The sequence below is a fragment of the Grammomys surdaster genome, unplaced genomic scaffold (assembly GCF_004785775.1).
Source record: "Grammomys surdaster isolate TR1022 unplaced genomic scaffold, NIH_TR_1.0 126131, whole genome shotgun sequence".
NCBI classification, from domain to species: domain Eukaryota; kingdom Metazoa; phylum Chordata; class Mammalia; order Rodentia; family Muridae; genus Grammomys; species Grammomys surdaster.
The window spans coordinates 5,153,154-5,169,719 of NW_021620939.1; the positions used below are offsets into that span (position 1 = coordinate 5,153,154).

General features: G+C 50.3%; 3 protein-coding genes across 6 annotated transcripts in view; 1 reads left to right on the plus strand and 2 right to left on the minus strand.

Moving 5' to 3' along the window:
* Positions 1 to 3,893, plus strand: part of Dcaf1 (DDB1 and CUL4 associated factor 1) — a 62,130-nt gene extending 58,237 nt beyond the window's left edge. For 2 of the 3 annotated variants that reach the window (XM_028756847.1, XM_028756848.1), the window contains exon 24: positions 2,922 to 3,893. In XM_028756847.1, coding sequence (XP_028612680.1) covers positions 2,922 to 2,980 — 59 coding nt within the window. In that variant the 3' untranslated portion in view covers positions 2,981 to 3,893. The remainder of the gene's footprint in view (positions 1 to 2,921) is intronic. The other variant, XM_028756849.1, reaches the window with a different exon arrangement.
* Positions 3,894 to 6,887: 2,994 nt separating this feature from the next.
* On the minus strand, positions 6,888 to 9,906 carry Rbm15b (RNA binding motif protein 15B). The gene has a single exon (XM_028756850.1). It carries the CDS (start codon positions 9,881 to 9,883, stop codon positions 7,220 to 7,222), a length of 2,664 nt encoding a protein of 887 aa, XP_028612683.1. The 5' UTR covers positions 9,884 to 9,906; the 3' UTR covers positions 6,888 to 7,219.
* A 1,760-nt stretch (positions 9,907 to 11,666) lies between these two features.
* Manf (mesencephalic astrocyte derived neurotrophic factor) lies at positions 11,667 to 14,918 on the minus strand. 2 transcript variants are annotated; one of them, XM_028756699.1, is made up of 4 exons: positions 14,775 to 14,918; positions 14,027 to 14,154; positions 13,078 to 13,219; positions 11,667 to 12,106 (listed from the first exon to the last, which is right to left on the minus strand). In XM_028756699.1, the coding sequence occupies exons 1-4, from the start codon at positions 14,857 to 14,859 to the stop codon at positions 11,922 to 11,924; spliced, it is 540 nt and encodes a 179-aa protein (XP_028612532.1). In that variant the 5' UTR covers positions 14,860 to 14,918; the 3' UTR covers positions 11,667 to 11,921. The 2 variants fall into 2 exon arrangements, with proteins under 2 accessions (XP_028612532.1, XP_028612534.1); XM_028756701.1 differs by lacking the exon at positions 14,775 to 14,918 and adding an exon at positions 14,415 to 14,649.
* Between the last annotated feature and the right edge of the window lie 1,648 nt (positions 14,919 to 16,566).

Here is a 16,566-nt window from a genome sequence, read left to right on the forward strand (position 1 = left end):
AGATCCTGAGTTTGCCCTGGCCACCTAACATGGTTTGCTGCATGGCCCAGATTGGCCTCAAGTTCCCTAATCCTTCTGTCTTCACTTTCTGAGTGCTAGGATTACAGGCATGTGCCACCACACCCAGCTTCAGGTTTTCCATTCCTCATTTGAATATAAACCCTCTCAATTTGTATTTGGTAACAGTACACCTTTTGACATTCTGAAAATTTTCTCTCTCAAAGCAAAGGTAATCTGGAAAACTTTATAAGCTATAAGAATATTGTTACTATAACGTGGGTGTAAATATTGACATAAAGTACCTGAAGTTTGGACATTTCTGCTTGGACTCTGAGGTGGAGACACAGAGCTGTCACCTGCAGGCTGTCTTCTATTGCTCTCCCTGTGTTTTATGGGCTGTCTGTTGTGGATGTTGCTATCTCTCATGGCTGTCAGTAGAGCAGACGGATTGTACTAAACTCCTCAGTTACAGGTATTATCACTACAAGCTTCCTTCTGCTTGTCTGGAGAAACTACCTTCCTGAACTTTGGAGCCTTTTTATGGTCTGGTGAAATTCATAGAAATCACAGCCATGGGTCGCCATGTGACTTTGCACAGGCCCTGGTCCTGCAGGGGTATAGCTAGAGATACAGATCTGTTCTTGAAAGAGAGGCATGTTGTCTTTTGGGGTCTTTTTTCTCTGCTCTGGAGACTGCTTGCTCTTAAGCCTAGATATTGTAAGGCAACAGCCGGTCAAACCCCTCGAGGAATTACTATAGTCCATCTGCCTTTACTTCGAAGACCTTTCCGAATCAGAGGTTCTGACTAGAAGTTGGGGGTTGGGTCACTGCAACATTTGGGGCTGAGAAAAGGCCTAGGGCAGGATAAAAGGAGCCCTGTCATCTGACCCCTCGCTGTTGTGTGAGGAAGGTTGCTGTGGTGTTCAACAAGCAGTATTCCCTGCCCTTGGATATGATGTGACGTCTTGGCTCCTTTTTTTGCTGTGAGGCAAAGGTTTGACTCCCTTGGCTTTCTGGGGTGTGTGTGTGTGTGTGTGTGCGCGTGTGCGCGCCTGACATTGTCGGCTTGCCTGTAATCACTATAGGATCCTTCAAGGTCTGCAGAGGTCTGGCAGGACTTCCTTCTGAGTTTTTGTCTCAAAAGTAACTGCTGGTCATGGTCTGTTTAGGTTCAAGTGTCAGGTTTTCATTGTGACAATTCTATTGTGTTTCCCACTCCTTGCCATGTTGGGCCATGTTTGTTTTCTGTTCCTCACTTTGCCCTAGAATTCTTTTAGTTATCTTAAGAGAGGCTGCCAAAGCCTTTCACTTGTTCATACCCATTACTATAGACAAACCAGACATCAGGTGTTTTCAGGCTCAGGCTATGTTGCCCATGTTCCTGGGAACCTTATGAAAATATTCCACAAATTTGTTATTATTCAAAAAAATTTTAAGGAGTGGAAGAGATGGCTCAGTGGCTAAGAGCACTTGTTCTTGCAGAGCCCAGGTTTGATTCCCAGCACCCACAATGATGGCTCTTAACCATCTGTAATGCTGGTGCCTGGGGATCCGCTGCCCTCTTCTGACCTCCTTGGGTGGGCATCAGACACGTATTGCACATACAGGCAAAACATCCATATACATTTAAAAAAAAAAAAAAGTCTTAAATTACATTGAGAGAAAAAGAGGGGGTGAGGCAGTGAGGAGGGAGCAGATGCTGTCCAGTGTGTGGAAGTTAGAGGAAGGCAGTTTATAGGAGTCGATTCTCTCCGGGGTAGAACTCCCTGGAGAGAGAGCTGGTAGAGGTGTATCAGGGACCTCTGTCTACTGATAGACTTTACTAGCCCCTTTTCATGGTTTCTTGAACATGCACTAGGCCTTTAGTGTTACCAGTTTTCTTTGACCAGACAGATATGGTATATGTTTTTCAGGGTCCTTTAGTTAGTTAGGGCAGGGTTTCACTTTGGAGGACTGTCGATGTGTTGCTCATACCTGGCTTTGAAAGGCTCTTTTGTGGCCACTTAGTTTCATCACTCAGTGGATCCTTCTGTTGTTAATGAGTTCATTCCTGCAAAGTGAGTCAAGGGCCCTGAGTCTCTGCTCCTTCTACCTTCCTACTTGTTTGTCATGGATGGCTCTTTCTGTAGCTATGTGACTAGGATTGAATCCTAGGATCATCTGCCTTTGTAAGCTTCTAAAGACTGTGGAGGAAGGGATTCAGCCTGCCTCTCACTTTTAAAAATTTTAGTGTGTCCATGTAAGATATCCATCATGAAAGTATGGGACTCATATAAAAATGCTACTACTATAGTGAAAAGGTAAACATGCCCACTATCTCCCTGTCACGTCTCATTTGATCTGATGCAGAAATAATTTTATTTGTACTGTCTTTGTGTTGAATGTTAGAATTGTTTATCCTTCATATCTGCTACTTTGAATGGTTGACTTTGTCCTCCTGATACCTTCTCCAGGTCCTCTAGTAACATTTTGTTTTAAAGACAGGGTTTACTCTGAAACTCATGCTGGCTTGGAACTCTCTTTAACTCAGCATCCTCCCTTCTACTGCTTCCTTGGGTCAGGCTTAAGATCCTGCCATAAGGACACACTAGGCCTGGGGCTGGGACCTCTGTGCTTGCCTCAGCCCAGTGTCCCAGGAGGAGGCTTGAGGACACTTACTTGATCCCTCTGGGCATCCCAGGCAGGAAGCAGGGCCTCTAAGTTCAGGTCTTTTGAAAGGCAAGAGAGCCAGAGATCCCAAGGGTAGCCATTGTTGCCAGCAACAGGCTTATTCTCTGGAGTCAAGCTCCAAGGAGTTAATTGATGTGTTTTCTACTTTCTGGAAAGTGGTAATTAACCCTACTCAGGCATAAGTGTGTTGACTGTAGGAGTTTCCCTACAATCCTAGCACATAATCGTCTCTCCCTTCTCTTACCTTTCAGCAGACAGCTCGGACAACTCTGATTTGGAAGATGACATCATCTTATCTCTGAATGAGTGATGTGCCATTCCCACTTGGAAGAGAATCTTGGCAGGCGAGAGAAACAGTGAATTCAGAACACCTGCCCTTTGCTGCCTCCCAGGGCTGTCAGTTAAGGAACTGTATGCCCTGCATTCAGAGGACTATGATTTAGAGTCTCCCTGGAATCTGAGGGGCCTTCTAAGAACAATAACACACACACACACACACACACACACACACACACACACACGGCCCTAGTTTGTGTCCCCTCCTCCTAGGAAGGACATAGCTTTCCTCAAGGGAAAAAACAAACATGTCTCTGGGTATTTCACAATATATTTTCTTTGTATAATGTTCTTTACTTAAAGAACAAGAAATAGTTTTTTATAAAACTTAAAAAGGAAAAAAAAAAGCACCAGGCATTTCTAATGAGGGTCTGAACTCATCCACCAGTCTCCTGCCCCTACGCTTCATTTTCTTTGGAAGAAAATGACGTCTAAAGAACATATAGAGGCATTTTTACATACGTATTTAAATGAAGAGGAAAATCGTGGTTTCGTAAATTGATAAGGATTAAGAATATTTTATTATAAATATAATATATGATTTTTTAACCTGTTTTGTTGCCTCATATGCTGTCAAGTTAATTTGTTTTCCTTTGTGCCAGAGTGGGAATGGAAGGCATGGCCTGAGCACTGGGGAAAAATGCCTAGCTCCCTGCCTCGGTGGCCAGGCAGCAGTCAGTCACGTGGACCCTGGTTTTGTGGAGTTGAGAGAACTTTAGGGTATAAATTCACTCCCTCTCTTTTCTCTTTGTGATTCAGTTTTTCAAGTCTTTTTTTTCCTTCCCTTTCTCCCCAATGTGGAAATTACAAATCAAAGGTCTTTTTCTTTAATGTAAAGTGTATTTATTTAAAAAAAATACAAAATAAACTACAAGTCTGTCTTTGTTTATGGCCTTTCCTTGTTTTCTTTTACCAAAGTGGGGTTTCCCTTTCCTCCTCTCAGTTCCGGCCAGACCACAGAGGACTTGTAAGGAAGGCAGAGCCCTCCACAGTGAGAGAACCACAGCCTTCCCACAGCAACCCCCCAGGACAGACTGTGGCATAGTCAATTGAGACTGGCCTGAAGTTGCTGAAGGCTTTGTGAGGATAACAAGGGGCAGAAAGGGTCAGGGGTAGGGGAGTACATTTCTATCCCCATGTATGGGACCTTTAAGGAGCATCCTGGCCACCCCTTGGCTGAGATTAGAGGGGACAGTTTTTCAGTCCTAAAAGTTGAGGAGTACTTGAGGTCAGGCTGGATTTAGAGAAAAACTGACAAAGCATCAGGGGCTCGTGCTTTGCTTATCCTGCTGCTCTCCTTCCCACACTAAATACAAATGTGAATCTTCTTTCTGATTTTGCCCAAATTGTAGCCTCTGTTTCTGTTACATATGCATTACATAGCCACAGAAACAGAGAAGGGTGCACTGGATATAAAGTAAACAAGTAACACGAGACAGTGAAAACTCTCCAGGGGTAGGTAGAGCCTGCTACACCAAGAACAACCTGTCCCACTCAAGTGGCCTGTACCACACAAGTGTATCCTGATCCGTTAAGAAAGTCAAGGCCTCAGGTCCTCATTTGCTTCATGCCATGGCGTTAAATGGTTAGCTGGCTAGCAGAAGCCGCCTGATGGCTGGTCCTGGGTGCAGCTGAAGAGAAAACAGTAAAAACTCTGTGCTGTCACTAGTGCAGTTTTGCCAGGAGCTCTTGGGAGCACCACAGGCCTCCCAAGGTAGAGATGAGCACATTTAACAGGAAAGCACAATTTCGGTTGACTTGACAACACTCCCTTAGGAATGTGCCTCATGAGACTAGAAGAAAACATCCATCTTCCATGTTCTTAGTAGGGCTCAAAACCTGAGTCACTTAAGACCCAGGCTATGAAACCTACCAATTAGGGGTTTTTGCTGTGTTTTTTTGCCTTGATTGAACAGCTCAGGCACTGGGGTACCTGCTGTCAGCTTTCTCACTGGAGACAATGTCATGATCAAACAAGGGCTTGGCCACCTGACCCACCTTCTCTAGTGCTAGCAGGGCTGGCTGGCTGAGAGGCCACAGAACCTGTTACATTTTAAGGACTAAAAGGAAGTGGGTAAGATGGTCCAAGAAGGAAGGCGGAAGGTTAGTGTGGTGTGAAGGTTACAGTGTAGTGTGGTTCTTCACCAAGAAACAGGTTATCACCAGAGCCAAAGGGTCCCCTTTTCCAAAGAGGGGTTAATAAAGTGACCTGGTTCTGTCTGGAAAGGGTGTGCAGGTGATGAAAGCTGCTTTGTTACAGGGACCCAGCTGTGCTACAACTGTTCTGTGACATTAGTCGGGATCTGTAAGAAAAACTGCAGCAGTCCATCAAGATGAGGCCTGCTCTGGTTTCTGCTGGGATGACAACTGAAGTAGTTAGTGTAGGATAGCAGGTCAACTGACTTGCTCCAATCCCTGGAGAAAGTGGCCCCAGCTCAAGTACATATAGGTAGATTAACACTCATGTTACTGCTTTAGAACAGCGGTTCTCAGCCTTCTTAATGCTGTGACCCTTTAATACAGTTCCTCATGTTGTGGTGACCAACGATAACATTATTTCTACTTCATAACTGTAATTTTGCCACTGTTAGGAATTGCAATGCTAATATTCTGCGAGATAGAGGTTTGCCAAATAGGGTTGTGACCCACAGGTTGAGAACCACTGCTTTAGAGCCATCTTTAATCTCTCATGAATACCAGCCAAAGCCTAGTGAGTGGAAATTCCCTGTTCTTGTCCAGTCTCTTAAATTTCTGTCCTTGTAGACAGGCATCAACACCATACAACCTTCAAGATCCATCTTGGAGCCCAGGGGTCACAGGTGTTGGCTCAGGGAGTAGGCCAGACCCTAAGCACTAGCCTGGGCAGAACCTCTAATCAGGGTTCCATTCTCCTCAGCCTGACTGCCTTGCACTACTAAGTTCCCACATTCTGAGCCTGGCTATGATCTATGGTGACAACTGTTGCCTGATCTGGCTTTCTACTTGAGACAACAAAGGCAGAGCCTAGATCCCTTAGCCTACTTTCCCATCCCAGACATAGGACTACTCAATCTGTTTTCTTCATATCAAAGTTGATGTGGATTTGGGCTCTATCCCATCACAACTATGACTTCTTTCTCACAAAGGAGTACTATTTCCTTACCTCATGTCTGGGTCAAAACACGAAACACTATGTCACTCATCAAGGGCATCTTCCTGGCACTGACTCCCTTGCAGACTGAGCACTGTAGTTGGGGGTCTGACTGCAGCACAGGCCGCTCTGACACAGCCCTGAGAGCAAAGGAAGCACATTGAAGAGTTAACAAGTCTGGTTGCCTCTCACCCTGCATGCCAACTTTACCTCCTAAGACCCCTGGGAATCAGGCAGATGACTGATAGGGAAGACCCTAAACTACAGTAAGGCTAAAAGACTGAACCAGAGGGAACCTGGGCAGGTCATGCACACAGCCCTTTGCATCAATATTGCACTGTTCCTCCCCACCCCCACCCCCCAAAATGCAAGACTACACAACTGAAAACTATCCTCTGTCACACAGGCTTTTATAATTGGGTGCTTTGTCCAATAGCCATAGCTCAAACGAAAGCACACACTTAGGGCAGGGAAAAACAACAGAACTACCTGTAGCTGTTGGGACAGATCTTAGGCCCAGGCTTTCCCTCTGAATGGGCTCAGCTCAGGGTGGTATAACGGGGCCCCGTGCCCTGTAACCTGCTGGCCAGCAGCTAAGATGGACAAGTGTGAGCAGGGTTCTGACAGCACAGGGCTGAGCACAACCAGCACAGCACAACTTTTAGAAGCAGTGGTGCCAAAAACATGACATACGGCATGCACTTAGTGAAGCCTTCCATTCTTTACGAAAAAAACCTGATTAAACCAGGACTCTGGTGGGATTAAAAATTCATCCTCTGACAAAGGCTTTACTGACAATTTTCCATACAGTTAGTCAAAAAATAAAATAAAATATAAAAAAATACAGAATACAGCAGACAGAATCTCATACACGGGAAACATAACAGTTTTTTCTTATAAAAAAAACTAAAATTCCCCCCAAATCTAAGAACTTAGTTTTAGCAGTAGACAGGATGCCACCAAATGAACCACAAAAACCCAGCAGAGAAGTCAAACCGAGGGATAAGACTAGGTAGAGAAGGAGCAGATTTTTAAAATAACTGCTTCTGTGACACAAACACAGCTGGAAACCACAGGTGTGGGCTAGGCGGTGTCTCTTACTATAACTATCACCATGTGTTCTTCCTCTAACTTGCCCAATGTCCGCAGTGCTGACTGGAGGTACTGCTGTGAAAAGTCGCAGGGTGGGAAGGCATAGAGCATGCCAGTGCTGTCTCTGCCCTTAGACCCACCCACCGGCAAGCTGATCACCCCTGCAGCCTGCTTCTGTTTCAAGTAGGAGACTAGGTTCCTGAGAAGCCGCCTCTGTAGGCCTGGCTCCACCACGGGCATCCCCTCAGCGCCAGGCCCGCTGGGGGTTGACTGGATGGCTAGGAGCACAGCATAGCCGTTAGGGCTCCCCTGCTTGATGCGACGGGTGACCTCATCCAGCTTGGGCTGGTCCAGTCGAAGACGCTGGGCAATCTTTAGCTGGGTCAGTTTGCTGCCAGAAGTGTGGTCCTTAAGGAGGCCACTGATAACTCCCTGGTCCCCTTCAAGGACGTGCATAGATGTTGGAAAGCAGCTGTTTTTCAGCACTAGAAGCCCATTCCAACCCAGCTGCAGTGTCTGGGCATACTCTGACAGAGTCTTTAGCTTTTTGGTCTCATGTTTTGGCTCTTCAAGAGTCTTGGGCTCTGCCTCAGTGGTCCGATGATTGCGTTCACTCTCTCTAGACTTTTTCCCGTGGGAAGAATCTGGAGCCTCGTGGTGGTGGTGATGGTGGCTCCTCTCCTCAGCACCATGTCTGCTGTTGCTGAGGGAGTTGCTGCCTGACTCCTTGGTCCCTTCACTGGAGTGGTTCTCCTTTCGGCTGCGCTCAGGGGTGCGGTCCGAGCCTCGCTCAGACTGTTGTCCCCCACCCTTGGTCCTGCTCCGTTCCTCATAAGGGGAGTGAGCTGTCCTCCCACGGTCACTGGAAAGGCTCCTCCGCTTTCGTCTCTCTTCCCAGGGCTTGGCTATGCTCCGGTCCCCATCTCCCCCCCAGCGCTCACCACTCCGGCTGCGCACTGAGCGGCTATAGCCCTCCAGGCTGTTTCTGCGGTCCGAACTTTTACTGAGGCTGGTCCAGTCCCCTTCCAAAAAGGTCCGGTCTCGGTCTGAATACAGAAGGTGTGGAGGGGTTCTATCCCGCACCCTAAGGTCAGCATCCAAGTTTCGGTGCCGGGTATATCCGTCAGTGAGCAGCTCATAGTGCACAGGGAGAGGCGAGGGCTGGTACTGCTGGGGATAGCGAGTCTCTTCTGCTTTGGCAAAATCCACCCGGAGCCTGCGATCTGGACCACCCAAGGGGAAGCCCCTCATTTTAGCACAAGCAGCTTGGGCTGCGTCCAGGCTCTCGTACTGGATGTAGGCAAAGCTGTCTCCTTTAACGTGATCGATGGTCCGAATGCTCCCAAAGCGATCGAATTCTCTGGCCAGGGCCGCCAGCGAGGTGTTAGGTCCAAGACCACCCACCCAGAGGCGGGTGGTGGGGTTAGCTTTGCCATAGCCTATCTTTATGGGGTTTCTGCCAATCACTCGGCCAGACATAGCCACCTTTGCCCTGTGTGCCATGTCCAAGTTCTGAAACTTGAGGAAGGCATAGGCACCACCCTGGCCGCGGGCAGGCCTCTTGATGACCACCTCCTCGATGCTGCCATACTTCTCGAAGGCCCGTCGAAGCTCCACCTCAGATACACTGTGGTCCAGGTTCCCGATGAAGAGATTTCGAGTGGCTCTCTGATCATCTTCCGGCATCAGGTCCTCCTCGCACACGGCCTGGTAGCTGTAGGGGCGCCCGCGGTCGTCGTAGAGCCCGTAATAGTCCAGGGCTCGCTCCCGAGACAGTCCCACAGCAGCCGCGGCAGCAGCATCCAGGGCGAAGGCTGCGGCGGTGTGCCGCGCACGGGGCTCCCGCAGGGGCGGGGCGGCTACCGGAGACAGCGAGCGCTGCTTGTACTGGTAGCCACCGTGCAGGGGTAGATAGCCCAGAGGGTCGGCGGGCGTGGGGGGACCCGGGGGTGGCGTGGAGGCAGCGGCGCTGCTGCTGCTACTCCGCCGACTGCTCCCGCCGCCGCGCAGGTACACGGGCTCTACCTTGAGCGGGCGGTCGTAGAGCAGCAGCTGACGGGCCAGGGCGTGCTGGCGGGCCTCACGCGCGTCCTGTGGGTGCCGGAAGTTCACATAGGCCACGCGGCCCAGCTCCGGTGTGTGTGACAGGCGCAGGCTGATCTCACCGAACCGCTTGAACTGGTGGAAGAGCCGGTCCTCCAAGTGCTCGGCCGGCAGCGCAGGGCTTAGGCTGCTGATGAGGAGCGTCTTGTACTCTGGGGCCGCCGTGGACCCGGGACCCGCAGGTTCCGCCCCGGGGGGCGGCGGGGGCGGCGGGAGTGGAGATGAGCGGGGCGACGCGCCGCCAACACCCGGGTCTCCGGAGGCCTTGCCGGTGCGCCCTCCGCCTCCGGGCGCGCCCGAGGAGCGCCCGCTGCTCGCCCGGTGATTCGCATCCCCAGCAGCACGCCCGTCGCGATGTCCGCCGCCTCCGCCACTGCCGCGGGGCTTGTCACGAGCCCGCGCTGGAACCGGGTGCTTGGTGCCGCCGGAGGCCTTGTGCGCTGCTCGCCGCCCGCCCGCCTCTGCCTCCCGTTCGCGCTCCCGCGGCCGCTTGGCGGACGATGACGAGCCACGCCCGCTCGGGCTGGAGTCTCGCTCGTTCTGCCGCTTCATTGCGCCGGCTTGGCGGGCGGGCGGCCCGCAGGTCCCTCAGAGCGGCGGCGGCGGCGGCGGCCCAGGAGGCAGCGCCCCCGGCGCCGCCATCTTGGACAAAAGGACTCGGCGCGGCGGCGGCGGCGGGGCGGGGCGGGAGCGGCGCCGAGGGGCTGGGAGCTGCGTTATCAAGCTGCGCCGGCCGCACCACGTGACTGAGGTGGGCGGGACGAGAGTTTCGCTCGCCGCCTATTATCCGGCTCGGCGGCCCTGCACCACGTGACATCCTGGCAAACAGAGGAGCCGGCCTGACCGCGAGCTCGGGCGCCGCCGCGTGGCTGGTGGAACCTAGGCACCCGGCTGCCTGGTTGTGCGCGGATTCCCTCTGGAGCCCGGCAGGCCCCGGCTGCACTTTGCTTTGTGTTCTAGGGCTTGCTACTCCGGGTCCGCCTACCTTTTGCGGACTCCGGGCCCCGCCCCCTGGAACAGGTGTGGCTGCTTGGCCGGAAGCCAAGTGTTGTATCCCACTCAAACCTGCCACTAGGCTGAAGAAATTCTATTCCCTTCCATCCTTCCATGGAGTCTTCTAACTGGGACCAGACGTGGCATCCTTAAAGGCAGACACACAAGGATCCCTACGCCCTGTCCAGGACCCACATCCAGGCATCTTATGCATTCAGATTCTTCAGGCACTGTCCTGACAAGACTCTAAAAACGAAGACTATAGACACGGGTGAGACCTCCCTGGGTCCACGTACAGAAACTAGAAAGAATGCATTTGCAACCTACAGACAGGCATCTTGGTGCCTCTGGGTCCAAATTTCTGCTGTAGGTGTCTGAGCAGACAGGAGGCTGGAAAGGTGGGTCTGTGGAGCCCAGGGTAAAAAAGAGCCGGTAATGCCATTAGTTATCACTTTTGCCATGTTGACATCTTGCTGGCGTCTGCCCACATTCAGGAGGTGAGGTGGTATACCAGCAAGGGTACTCAAAGGCCGCTAGGGTTTATGTTCTCCACAGATGGTTGCTGGGTCCATTGATGTATCTGTAGAATGACGAAGAATGCACCCAGTTCTTCCCTCCTCCCATAAGCAGAAAGCAATCAACAGGAGAAAAATGCAGGAGGAACTTGGAAGGAACAGCAGAGGGCTTCATGGCAGGAAGGCAGGCCCCGTGGATGCAAAGTGAACTTGGGGACCACACAAGAAGACAGCTAAGACGAGCTCTTTGGAAAACATAACTTCTTAGCAGTCGCTTCACATGCTCTTTAGAAGCAACAGGAGCAAAGTGTCCCCACTGAGGCACAGTTTACAAGTGCCAGAAAGGGAGCAACTGAAAACCATACTGCACACAACTCTTTCAGGCCCTAGACTGCGACCAGGCTCAACAGACTTGCCAAAATCCAAGTAAGCAATGGCCTTGTTCTGATGCTAGACTGGAACCCCAATGAATAACCAGGAGTAAAGAAATGCTAGTTCCGACCACCTGCACTCAGTGCAGAAAATTCTCTGCTTATTCTGCATATGCTGAGCCAAATGTAAATGTACTTTAGACTTAACCTAAGCCTAGAAATGGGCCTATCTTCTGCCCCTGCTACTGGATTGGATGGGGGTCAGGGGTCAAGTCTAACCTCAAGAGGCTGAAGTATCAGACACCCAGAAATCTAAACCCACAACACGCTGACTGCCCAAGCTCTTAAGTCCTGTTATGGGGGTTTCTGGCCCTCAGCAATGGCGCGCTGTGGGATCTTCTCAGACTGGAAAGATAAACCAATAATCTATAGGATAGAATACTGTACCAGCTCAACTCTCCAAAGACAATTTTTTTTTCTTTAATAAAAAAATCCCAGACAAACTTTGAAGTCCTAGAGTAAACCAGCAAAAGAAGGAAGTAAATTCCTCTCCACTTGGGGATGGGGGTGAGGGGCACCGCAGAGCCAACATCATCATTAGGAAAGCTCCAGGCTTCACATCTCATTGTCAGGAGCCCGCTTAAAAAATAAATTACAAAATGGTTGTTTGGGGAAGAGACAGATGAACTGCTTTTTCCCCTCAGGTGCAGACTACAGATCAGTTCGTGCGCTGGCTGCCTTGGGGGCGTATTTAGGCATCAGTTCATTTATCTTCCGGATATAGTCAGACTTTTCTGCACAGCCTTTGCACATCTCCCCCCAGTCGTCCAGGATCTTCTTCAGTTCTTTCACCCGGAGCTTCTTCAGGTCCACTGTACTCAGGTCAATCTGCTTGTCTGCAGGGAGAGCAGGATAGTAAATGGCTGGGTAGGAGAGGCTGCAGGCCCCGACTGTGCTGCATGCCAAACCATTCCTTAGATGACCAGCCCTACTTGCGGCAGGGGAGACAAATGTATACTGCACCCAAGAGCAAACTGACATTCTTCACCAGGAAGGCCACCTCAGGCTGTTAGCAGCCACTAACAGGACTCGCAGTGCAGACAGCCCACATGGTTCAGAGGAGGAACATAGCTCCAGTTCCCCAAGGACTTCCTACATGTCAGCACAAAATGACAGCTCCAGGCTGGTGGTAGAGCAGACACATCCCCGGTGTCCCCACGTGGCACCAGAGTCAGATGCTTACTCCATAACCCATGTGACCCAAACAAACCGACACAAGAGCCAACCAGGGTACCAAATCAAACTCACAGAAGCACAAGGTTCCCAGACACGAGGTACAGTAAACACTGGCAGTGTTTAAACTTTATGGGAGAGGCCTGGCGCTTCTCAAGACTGGGATTATGTACAACCAGATGGGCTCTGCCATGGTGATGCTGTAACTATCATGCTTGGGGTTTAGAGCCATCATCTCAAGCACAGCCATGACAAGTCTATTGAACTCAAGTTCCCACCACATCACTTCTCTGCTCAAAAACTTCTGATACTCCCAAGTTTATTTAGACTAAAAGCCAAATTCCTCTCAAGGCTCTGTCCAACTTGACCTCCTATGCACTATGCCACTATCTATAACCTCTATTTGCATTGTTCAATCAGGCCTTTTGGTCAATCCTCGACCCTTCAGAGTGTGCTAACAAGTCCCCTCTCACCCTGACCTCCACCATCTTTGATGTGGAAGTCTGATCCCTGCAGCAGAGAGTATCATACTCTATGCTACAAACCCACTCTTGATGACTCTTCTGGCTAGAACGTTAAGCCCAGAAAGGGCATGCAGAGATGGCAGAAGGCACACGCTCCTGGTCACACTCACCATATTTTAGCTCGCAGATCTGGCTGTCTTTCTTCTTCAGCTTCTCGCAGATCTTCTCCACAGGGATATGGTGGGCCAGGGGCTTCGATACCTCATTGATGATCTTGGTGGCGGCATCATCTGTGGCTCCAATGTAGTAGCACTGTAAAAAACAAACAAACAAAAACAAAACAAACACAATAACAAAACAAAAGCCTTAAACTCCACGCATGAGTAGGTGCACGTGTCAGAGGAGGCCAGAGGCATCAGGTTCCCTGGAGCTGCGTTACAGGATGCTGTGGATGCTAGGAACTAAACTCAGGTCCTCCACAAGAGCAGTATACATTCATAACAAACTCTCCAGTTCCAGACAACAACTGTTAGGCCATCTTGAAAACCTCTCTTTGCCACGGCTTCAGTTTGTTAGCATTGCTCAGATGCAGCTGTTCTAGGCCCCAGGTACTTGATACAAGCTCAGTCCCAGAGTTTCCAGATGAGTACAGGAGCCATTAGAGTTCCAATGACAGACTACCATTGAAATTAAAGCTACAAGGCTGATGCTTCACCGGGGCTCTTGACCTGGACTGGGCCCTGGCCATCTTGGGGCACCTCACCAACTACTTCTGATTCCGAACACACCAAAGTCTTTCTGGCCTTTGGGCGCTCACACTGCCTGGATGTGCTCACTTCTTCATTGACCCCTTCCTCAGAGAAACCTAGGACTACTTTCCCTAATAGCTTTCTCCCACCTACCCACAAACTAGCGCGTTTTCTTTACAGCAAATGCCACTCACTGCTTTGCATTTGCCTGACAGTCTTCTCTCCTGGCATTACCAATACTCAGCTTATAGTATTAACTAGAGGAGAGAAGCACTTAGGCCTCATATTAGTTTACACACACGTTCCATCATGACACGGACAGACAGCACACATGAGCCGGGACAGCCTAGGTGGGTGACCAGTTACTTACCAATCGATTCTCTTTGCCTCTTGCTTCACGGCAGAACTTTATAAGTTCTTCTTCAATAGTGGCTGGTGAAAATGTGACATCTCTGTCTTTAAGGTCCTGGTAAAATCTTCCCATATAAGAAATACAAACTGGAAAAGAGGGAGGAGATATTAAGTAGTTATTAGTCTCCATTTCCCCAGGAAGAAACTCTGTCAGCAGTTTTGATAGAAGGGATTAAAATGTGTTCCCCCCACCCCCACCCCTAGGTACTCACAAGTGCACAGAACCCTTAGGTTGCTGGGGTCCTAGTACCCACAGCATGCCGGGAATGAACATTACCCAAGTGACCCACACTCTCTGCTCTTTTCAAGTTTAAGGCGAGAGTGGACACGTGTCCTTGAGAACTCACTGTGACCTCATAAGGGATAGACTGGAGGCTGAAGCAAACGATCAAAACGCTCCTCTTTCTGAATACATCGAACCCCTAAGTGCAGCTTAGTAACCCCGGGACGGTTGCGGCCCACAGGATCTCTTCCTGTAATCTCTAAAGTGATGGGAAAGGACAAAAACTCCCGCGATGTGGGCTTCTAGCCAAATTTTCAACGCGACTGAACTGTCGCGTTCCCTTAAATGGGTCAACGTTTTTAGGCCCGGGAAATAACTCTGAGGCCCTCTCTCCAGCGGAGCCCCCGGGACGGGCCGTCGCTCCCACCCTTTCGGTTTCGTTGGGTTTAGCGCCGCCAGGCCGCCCCCACCCGGCCCCCCGCACCTTCGCAGTCGCCTGGCCGCAGCGCCCGGCTGTCAGGCAGCACGCTCAGGGCCAGCGCTACCGCCAGCCCGCGCGTAGCCCACATCCTCCTCGGCCGTCGCCTCCACCGCCGCCGCCGCGCGAATGAACCGCACCCGGCGCGGTGCTCCGCCTAGTGGGCTGGAACACAAACCGGGGTTTCTCATTGGCGTGCGTTCCCCACGCCCACCCATATGCCGCATCCTCATTGGTCCACGTGCCCAGGAGCCCAGACCGGCGGCTCCACGCTACCCTTCTCCATTGGCTGGTGTGTCTGGGACCTAGACAGTTGTCGGTTGCTGATTGAGCCTGGGCGGTCCATAGACAGCAGCTGGGCGGAAGGTGCACGAGGCCGCCATGTTGAGTAAGGGCAGCTGCTTTGGCTGCTTACCGGGAACCCTCTCAATCTGTTGACTCGACCCGAATACCTTGTCTTGGCTTCAAACTCACTCTCCTCCCGCGTCCCGGACTCGTAAAGCGGGATTTCTGCCGTCACCCCATAGCCAACAGGATAGACGGCACGAGCAAGGATCAGAAGCGGTTCCTTGTTTTGAACTACACGTGGATTGGCGAACCAATCTTGAAGAGCGTCCACTTTCATTCGCCGGCTGCCTAGACCCCGCTTTATCCTGGGTCAGACTGCAGAACGTCTTAAACGAAAGGCTCTAGGTATGCCTAGTCAGCTGCTGTCTTGGACGTCTGAGGACCTCCCCGCAAGGTTGCGAGCAGAGGCGTTGGTCTAGCTTCCCAATGGAGGCCATGGGATCTTGGGAGGTTTTGTTCTCCACTCTTGGAGACGCGCGGATGGTAACTGGAGACGTTACCGCTTGGACTGCCCTAATGCTAGCTAAGTGCAAGAGCTTTGGCCACTCGCCTTGGAAGGCGGAATACGGAGAGCGGCCGACTAAAGTGCAGAAAGGTATCTGCAGCTAAAAGGGCTTAGAGCCCGGCGACAAGGGTTTGAGAGGGGCACTTATGCTCCCATTCAGTGAAATCAGTGGATCGATATCAGGTATTCATCTTTAATTCACATCACAGCAGTCAAGGGATTGGGGGGGGGGGAGTCAATTGCCAGATATTTACATCTAAAAGTCACATTTCTTGTTGGATTTATAACATGCTACCACAGTATATACAGTAAAATGCCTCTTGGGACACTGGCACAATTTTTTTTTTAACTTTTCTGGTACAGGTAAGATCATTTTAAGTCAGTTTTTCTTTAGACATGAGTACACAAAAGAAATGGTTAGTTTTGTTTTAAATAAGCACAGAATGCCAGAGGTTAAAAACACATTTATAGGGCTTATTACCAATTAGACACTCTATACATTTTTTGCTCAAATTCCTGTACAAATACACAGCATTCAAATAGGTATTTACAAATACGCTTTAAAGAATGAAAATCAATATTTCACAATCTTTTCAAAGGATTCTGATCTCTGGCCTCCCATTTCCCTCACACTGGCTGATTTCTCAATAAAAAGTATTCAGAATAGGTCCATTTCATCCAGTTAGAGAAAATGGAGAGGAGCAACACAAATATTTTTCACCTTGCATAAAGCAAGGCCGAGGAACTTCACCCTACATTCCTCTCCCTACCTCCTGTGCCATCAAGTGGAGAAGGGAGATGTCTGCATGTGATGACTGGCTGCCTCCATGGACTGCGGTTCAGACATGCCTGGAAACCTAAAGCTGCCCTACCTAAGAATCACATTCAAAGCTACACCTTGACCCTCATACCTGTGAACCCAGAAGGTCCAAAGCCAAGCTTACC

What these genes read in the sequence shown, in the direction of transcription:
- Rbm15b (XM_028756850.1), bottom strand. Translation starts at nt 9,883, where the DNA reads ATGAAGCGGCAGAACGAGCGAGACTCCAGCCCGAGCGGGCGTGGCTCG.
- Manf (XM_028756699.1), bottom strand. Translation starts at nt 14,859, where the DNA reads ATGTGGGCTACGCGCGGGCTGGCGGTAGCGCTGGCCCTGAGCGTGCTG. An exon ending in GAGGCAAAGAGAATCGATTG is followed by an intron (nt 13,220 to 14,026) that starts GTAAGTAACTGG and finishes TGTTTTTTACAG; the next exon opens with TGCTACTACATTGGAGCCAC. An exon ending in GATCTGCGAGCTAAAATATG is followed by an intron (nt 12,107 to 13,077) that starts GTGAGTGTGACC and finishes CTCTCCCTGCAG; the next exon opens with ACAAGCAGATTGACCTGAGT.